Source organism: Phaethon lepturus, unplaced genomic scaffold (assembly GCF_000687285.1).
Source record: "Phaethon lepturus isolate BGI_N335 unplaced genomic scaffold, ASM68728v1 scaffold34257, whole genome shotgun sequence".
Taxonomy (NCBI): domain Eukaryota; kingdom Metazoa; phylum Chordata; class Aves; order Phaethontiformes; family Phaethontidae; genus Phaethon; species Phaethon lepturus.
Window position 1 is genome coordinate 19,989 of NW_010554593.1, and position 7,798 is coordinate 27,786.

At 46.9% G+C, this 7,798-nt stretch overlaps 1 protein-coding gene across 1 annotated transcript in view; it reads right to left on the reverse strand.

Annotated features, from left to right (window-relative positions):
* Positions 1–415: 415 nt before the first annotated feature.
* Positions 416–7,798, reverse strand: part of VASH1 (vasohibin 1) — a 7,883-nt gene continuing 500 nt past the window's right edge. The window contains exons 2-7 of the mRNA XM_010291909.1: positions 5,802–5,890; positions 4,663–4,719; positions 3,464–3,538; positions 2,036–2,417; positions 1,530–1,642; positions 416–930 (exon numbers count right to left, since the gene is read on the reverse strand). Coding sequence (XP_010290211.1) covers positions 858–930; positions 1,530–1,642; positions 2,036–2,417; positions 3,464–3,538; positions 4,663–4,719; positions 5,802–5,890 — 789 coding nt within the window. The 3' untranslated portion in view covers positions 416–857. The remainder of the gene's footprint in view (positions 931–1,529; positions 1,643–2,035; positions 2,418–3,463; positions 3,539–4,662; positions 4,720–5,801; positions 5,891–7,798) is intronic.

Here is a 7,798-nt window from a genome sequence, read left to right on the forward strand (position 1 = left end):
AAGTTAATAGAGAGAAGGCTGATGAAGAGATGACTCAAAGTTCAGGCTTCCCACCAGCCCCTGCCTGCCCTTGCCTCCACTGCTGGAACGATTGAGGTCTCTGTTCCTGTTTTCACATGGCAATGGCATAGGCATATCCTGACCCACTCAACCACAAAAGGACTTAAGAGCAACAGCTCACCAGCATTGCAGTGGGTAAAGAGGATCATCAACCCACTGTCTGCCTCCTCAGAGACAATGAAATAGGCAGGACTAAACACACAAGATATGGTTTCTCCAGATGAGAGGCCCTTGTACGATCAATAAATCAGGCTGAGCAAATTCAGCCCTGTCTCTCATAAGAGCAATACTAAACAAAGTGTTCATAATGACAAAACCAGGAGTTTTTGCACAAGATGCGGGAGCCATCCCATTCCAGCATCACTTCTCCCTCAGCCCTGCAGGCCTTGCATGGGTTGAAGACTTCTGTGCAGACAGGGAAGAAATACTGTTGACAAGATGCTTCATCTACTGGCTGTCAACACAAAAAAATGGATAGCAAGTCTGCTGACCCCACTCACTTCATATTCTTCCTGCAGCAAACTCCCACCAATGTACAGATTTTTTTTTTTTTTTTTTTAAATACTTGTTTCAGTGAATTAAGACAGACACCTCTCCCAGAAACAGGCAGGTGAATCCTCTGGGACCCATGGGATCCAGCTGTGGGACTGGCCCACTAGGAAGTACCTGGGAAGATCAGCACTGTGTTCCATTCCCGCTCCCCTGTCCCCTTTGTCAGAATCACTGCAGGTGGATCCAGGTCCCAGCTGTGGCCAGCAAGAAGTCTGTGCACCCAGGCACACAAGGCACAGCTCTCTTCACACCCGGATCTGGTACCCATTGAGGTCTGGCATGGCTTTGGAATCGGCAGGCTTCTTCTCACCAGATGGCCTGTGGGCAAAAAGGGTAGGAACTATTCAGAAACTGTTTTTTCAGTCAGGACATGCTGCACACAGAGATGGCAGCACAGGAAAAGGTACAGGAAAGCTTCAGACTTCTTCTACACTATTGAGGGCAGGATTATTCTGCAACCTCCAGTAACTCTCCCAACAATCTCCACAGAAGAGAATGCACGTTAGGAAGAGTAGGAACACCACTCGTACCCCAGATCAGTTTCAGGAAAACAATCTCTGTAATCATGACAGCAGTGTAATTTTTGGAATCTCTTTGGGGCACAGGTCTGTGAGACACCAGAGCTCAGACCTCTCCATAGGGTTAAATATCAGCTACCAAGATCTGTCTATTTGGGCTGCCTTCCTCCTCCCTACCAAAACAAAAAAAAACCCCAGCTGTCCCCCTACTCCACAAGCAATGATAAACTCACAAAGGCACAGAATAGGGAAGAATGCTACTGCAGATCAGAGACGTATCCCCAGTTATAAAGAACCTCAGTAAGAAATTGGAAGGATCGAAAACCAGACAGCAAGGTAGAGTCTGTGGGTAAAACAGAGATGTTCTAGATAGGTCTCCTGCCCAGCAGCCCCGCTCACCGTCGGTCCCCACGGCTGTTGCGCCGATGGGGGCTGGCCTGACCTCTTTGTGGGGAGGAGACATCTTTCTTTCTGTCCTTGGTGGGAGATGGTGGCCCAGTTCCTTTGCCAATCTGCCAGAAAAATTAAAGTACGAGCAACATGAGCAGAAAACCAATATGAGTATTAACCAGAAAACACAAACCCTAACAACGATTAATTATACAAGAATAAAAGACAGAAAGGCAAGGCAAGTGCATCAAAAATGCAAAAACCAGGAAAAACAAACTACAGTGACAGCTTTGGCTCTAAGAACTCTATACAGTCCAAGCTAATCACAACTGCAGTACTGTACAAGTGTCCATTATGGGACCAGCCTGTATGCAAAGAAAAAGAGATCCCAGCCTCCAATTCACCCTCTACCACCATCTAGGAAAGCCTCTTGCCAATTAATTCCCCCAGCACACCATCAGCCAGGCAAAACAGTGGATACAGCAGCAAGCTACTTCTCCATCCTTGCTGCTTACCTTCAGCCTCATATCACGGGCATGTCTCTCAAGCTCTTTGCGGAAGTCTTCCCGGGTTAGCTTGTCTAGATCCAGGATGGAGTGCTTCCACTCAATCTGCTCCACGCTGTGTGGGTCGTGGGACACACAGTGGCCCAGCTTCACCTTTTTGAGAGTGTGCCAGCAGCGGTGATATGCCTCCTCAAAGTCAAAGATGAGTTCGCTCAGTGTGCGGAAGACGGGTGCTTTGTACATGAGCTCCTCACGTCGGCTGATACCCAGTGCCCCATAGCGGCCTCCAAAGTTCACCCCCAGCACAATGTGTCGGAAGTAGTTCCCTGAGAAATGGGTTTTGAAGCTGATGGGGAAACGGTCCAGCGTGGTCATGTTATTGGTGAGGTAACTGATAGCAGCCACTATTCAGGAAACAACCAGCGGTACCATATTCTTTGACAAGATACTTCCTTCCTGCTCCAAACCCTCCCAGCCTGCTCAGCAGACTCACCACTGATTCAGGCATCATATAGGCAGGATTTTTCTCCAGATCAAGAGTCCAGCTCATCGCAAGCTGCCCTACTTTCATGTGGGACATGGGGAAACCAGACTTGGCCTCTTCAACAAGACAATCAACAAAGGGAAGTTAATTTTGAGGCAGTTTTGTGATGCAGAAGTTGCAATGCTAACACCTCAAGTGTACTGTATTCCATAGCTCCCAAACTGTTAGTGCTGTAGCATTATTCCTCAGTTTGTTTTAATCTGTTTTACTAGCTACTATTTCACACACAAACCGAAGAACCTTCAGGACAAAATACTCATCAGAGTACCCTTCTGAACCATTCACTTGCCATCTCTGTCCCTCCAGGTGGCTTTGCCAATGTGCCTCAAGAATCTATAGCCCGAGTGATGACATAGACTAAGCCTGGGAGATAGCTAGGAAAAATGTGTACTTAAAGACAACACATATCTAGAATTAATGAAGCCTAAGCTGGCAGGCAGTGCTAGACATAATATTAAAGTGACATACACCATAATTAGAAGTTGGGGAGGATCCCTTACTTATTTCAATGTAGAACACATGCAGGCAACATTGCAGTAAGGGAACAATGTTATCCACAAAGGACTTCCTGACATAACTGTAGCTAATATTTTTGCCCCTCTTTAGATGTTCCTTAGATCCTTCCTTTATCTTTTACTTACTTGTAGAGGTGTCCAGAGCAGCACCACCCTTCCTGGGGAAGGAGGAGCAACTCTGAAGAACTAGTTGTGATATTTCAGAGAATTGCTTGGATTTGGATTTTATTGGTGGGTTTTTTTGGGAGAACTGGGAGGGAAAACAGAGGGATGTGGGGCTTGGTGACAATATTATCAGCAGCCTCAAAGCTTCATAAGAGAGCAGAGGAGAAAACACAAGGATGGGCAGACATGCACAATTCCAAGGGGAAAGGATACATTCCCAGGATCACAGCTTCCAGGCATTTTATTGGCAGGGCCTCTTTGGTCATTTCTTTGGCCAGGTCCATTAGCCTGCAGAGTGGGACAAGGGAAAGATGAGAACGGTTAAGAAGGCTTGTGCTATGCAAGTATGGCCAGTTCAGCCCTTTTGCACTATATATGTAAGGTAGGTTTTCAGGAGAGGAGGTAGCCCACTGAGGACAGGGAACAGAAGAAAATATCTTCTTTAGGAAGATAGGAAGATATTAAATCCAAACCAGGCCTCTACCACATGCTGTTGTTGCTTACAAGGAACTCCCTTCAGTGAGTTACAGCAAAGCTGCCTACTAGGCCAACCTCTGTTCTCTTCCTTCTTCTCTCAACCTCTTCAAGGGAGACCACAGCACTTGCCTCAGTGAGTTCTGGATGGACACCAATGTGACCACAAGCAGAAGCCTCAAAGGAGCAAGAGCCAGCAATGTTTGCCTCACAAAGTTCAAGGACAGTGAAGCCCTCTTCTCTGGCATCAACCCTACTCTTTGTTCAACAAATACTGTGGAGGAGACATAGCACTGATTACAACACAGGACATTTGGGGTCACATAAGTCTGCAGACTAGACCAACAGTAAGAAGCCAGTCCTGGGAGACTCTCAATATGCTGGCCAAGAGAGTCAATGAACATCAGGTGCTTATCTCCAGGAACTTATGGGACACAGCTCTTCCCAAAAATCTGCAGTCAGGAGAATCCCGCTTCTCCTTCAAAGCATGAGACACCAAAAGCTTAGTGAGTCTAGATTCTGCAAAGACACTCACAGGAGCTATGAAGTTAGATCTGTAAAGATACTTAGCTTTTACAAAGCTTGTTTAGGGCAGGACCTAATTTCAGAATCCATCAGAAGGTCATATAATTATATTCCAATTAGAAGCAGGCAGAGTCTTCACATCTTTGAAATACATTTATGTTATTTTACTGGACTTACTGATTCATGACAGCAAAACTGACTCTTGTCCTTGAGAAAGGCCAGACACAGCTCTGCCCAGCCATGCCCCAGGCAACAGACAATAAAGGCACCTAAAGTAGGATGGAGCTGCAGTCCTGAAAGCCCTGAGTGACACCGAGACCTTGGCCAGGGGATGGAAGAAAAAGCAGTGGGTATAGCAAGGCCCCAACATCTTAAAGCAAGGATTAAATGCTATAGGGGCTTCCAGCACTTACCCAGTCAGAGGTCTGCTCTTCTTAATCTCAAAGAATTGTGTCCCAGTGTGATTGTACCTGGAGGCAAGAAGTTAAGGGCTTGGCAGCTTGGAAAGTAGAGTTTGAAGAACTTTCATGTTACTTGCTATTCTCACAGCAAAGTCATTATCTCACAAATATAAAAGCAATGCAAGAAAGTTACCACCTCCCTCTCCTGCATTTCTCCCATTTATAGTCCCTCCTTACTTCCACTGTACTTTCTTGTTGTCAATTCTCTTTCTCCTCCCCACACATAGGTTTCCACTCCATTTCTCAAATGGCCATACTGACAGCACATGCTCTGCTCAGCTTTCCAGTTACCAGGGCAGAACAAAGTTTGGTACATTTCTGCCTGCTCCAGTCTGAACAGAATGCATGGAGCATTGAAACATTCATGGTACCTTATTCTAGGACTGACCGGGACCCAATCTAGAGCACAACCACCTTAGATGGGTGAGAGGTGCCAAAAGGTCTGCCTTCTTACCTTGTTTTAAGGCTGAAGCCAGAGCTAGCTCTATCTCATCAGTGAGATTACTGTGCTTGCATGGCACATACCTGCTGTCCAGCACAAGAGGGATGGAGAAATCTCATTCCCAGGACACAGTCACCTCTGCATATAAAGGGGCGGGATACCACAGATGCACAAAAGCAAGGAGGCTGGCTGTCTTTTAGACAGCTAAAGAGAAGAGTGTTTGAGTAGGATGACCTGAGAGGCGGTTTTCCCATCACCACAGCTCACACATGCTTTAACAGTGAGGTGGCAGTTTGTAGTCCATCCGACACCTATCTGTGAGGGTCTCAGATATGCGTGTGTTTAACGAAATGGCACTGTAAAGCCACTGACCTAGAAGGGTGGGTAGTGGGGAAAGGCCCTTGACAACATGCCCATTTGTTACATGGAGTAAACAGGATCAGAAGGTAACTTTGGCAGAAAAGAAAAGAAACAGAACAGCAAAACAAAGCATCATCCCAAGTCCAGCTTCCAGTTTTCAGGGAGCAAGTTTCAGTTCCCCTCCAGCTACAACAGAATGAGCGTTTCTGTTCTTCACAGGGAAAGAAAGTCCACTTGCTCCCTCTTCCTGGGTTGTCACACCAATGATTAAGGTAACAGTAAAGGATACTGAAGCTCCCTGATGTAGCGCTGTACAGCTTCCAGGCGCTCAGGGATGGGGGTGGATGGCTGGAACGCAGGCACACTTGGTATAGGAATCTGAAATGGAAAACAGAATGTAAATCACTGCTTCCAAACCTCTCCAGCTTCTTACTGAACTCAGAGGCACATAGCTAGAGGGAGTGTGTTCCTCTAAAGCCTTTTTGCCGCCCTAAGTGACAACACCATAACTGGGATGGGATTAGGAATGAAGTACCACCACAGAGCTGCAAGAGAAACCCTGTGAAAGGGTCCTGCATTTAGGCAACATTACATTGGAAGAATTAGATAAAATTAACTGACAAAGCAGGATGCTAGACAGGAAAGCTAACACCTGAGGGAGCTTGTCCTTGTTTGATTATGCAAACTGGAAGGCACAAAACAAAAATAAAAGAAGGAGAGAGAGAGAAGCAAAAACAGAGAATGAGTTTCCCCAAAGCCACTGGAGCATGCAACAGTCCTGTAAGCAAGGGTATAAAGGTCCCTCACTGTCTTCTCGCATCTCAGGTGAGTCGGCACTGTACTAGGAGACAGTCTTTACAGCATCATGACTCCCCCTGCTCCAGTGGCCATTGTTTTGAATTACGTGGCCAGAAAATGACTTCTGAAATTTCACCATTCGGACTGCTGTCCCATTCTGAGGCCTTGGCCTTATGGGTCCACTCAGATTTTCCTCACCATTTGCTCCAAAGGGGAGAACTGCAGCCTTGTCAACAGCTGAGAAAATGTGTCTAAGGAAAGAGAAGGGTACAGGACAAATATAATGGAGAAGACACAAATTTGGTGTGACTGACAGGTTTGGAGAAACAGCCCTAGCATTTTCCTTCTGAAGGATAGCTTATGCCTTACACACACCCCTCTGATACCAGACTGCAGCTTTTCACAGCAGTTTGGTTTTTAGCACTTCAGTTCCCCCTCAGACTTCCCTCAGAGATGGGCTATCCCCAGCTAAGAAAGAGCGAGTCAGAACCAGATCTTCCCTTGGGCCTTCCACTCCGCTGTACGCTACTGCCTCTTCTGGCCACGGTTTTGTAGCAGCACTGCTTAGCCACTCGTCACCCTCCACATGTATTTCTGTGGCCACTCATTTCCATACCTCCTTCTGCCTTGTGCCTTCTTCTGCACAAGTGACTGGTGAACCAGGTCAGGCCCCTGAAACCAGCTGAAAGCTGAGCCAGCAGGCATGGGTAGTTTTCAGTCAGATCAGTTCCCTGTCCTGGTTTGCCACATGGTCACACTCTGCTTGTGCGCACACAGCACAGGGGCCAGAGACTGCTTAACCTTGAGAGATGGGCTGCTGCTGCCTCTGGAAACAGTAATCTGTAAGTGTTTTTCAGTCTAGTTCCAAACACCATCAGCAAGTAAACACTGAGCTACACTCAGTCTCTATCCAATTTTTTCCCATGTTTTGGTCTTTCTTTTGTTTGGAAAACTAAGTAGCGCCATTTGGCCACTGGTACCCATTTTCCTAGCACCTCTTGGAGGTGCCAGTTGCCATCTCCAGTGCTTCATTTCCATACCCTGCTTGGAGCAAGCACAGGCACTGGCTGGCTCACTTGCAGGAGACGGCACAGGAACGGCAGGAGCAGATGTGAAACGGGGGTTGTTCAGCCACAGCAGGAGCAGGGAAGGCTCCAGAGAGCGGCAGAGGAATGGAGCCATCTCTGGAACTGCATGAGCTGAGTCAGTTTGGATGCTGTGAGCTGACACACTGAGTCATAGGAAATCATTTCCAGGCAGAAACAATGAAAGAGGTAACAACCAGGACAGGCTGACTATTTAACGTTGTTTCATTTCTTCAGCATGGAGACTTTCATGCTTTTTGAGTGGAGACAGACAGATTAAGTGCATGTTGACAGCACAGACTAAAGATTCTGGGTAGTTACTCCTCCCTTTACTAGTACAGACCCCCAGATCCCCTTTTCCTCAAAGGACTGTGCAACACAGCGTAATGGCAAACAGTTCAGC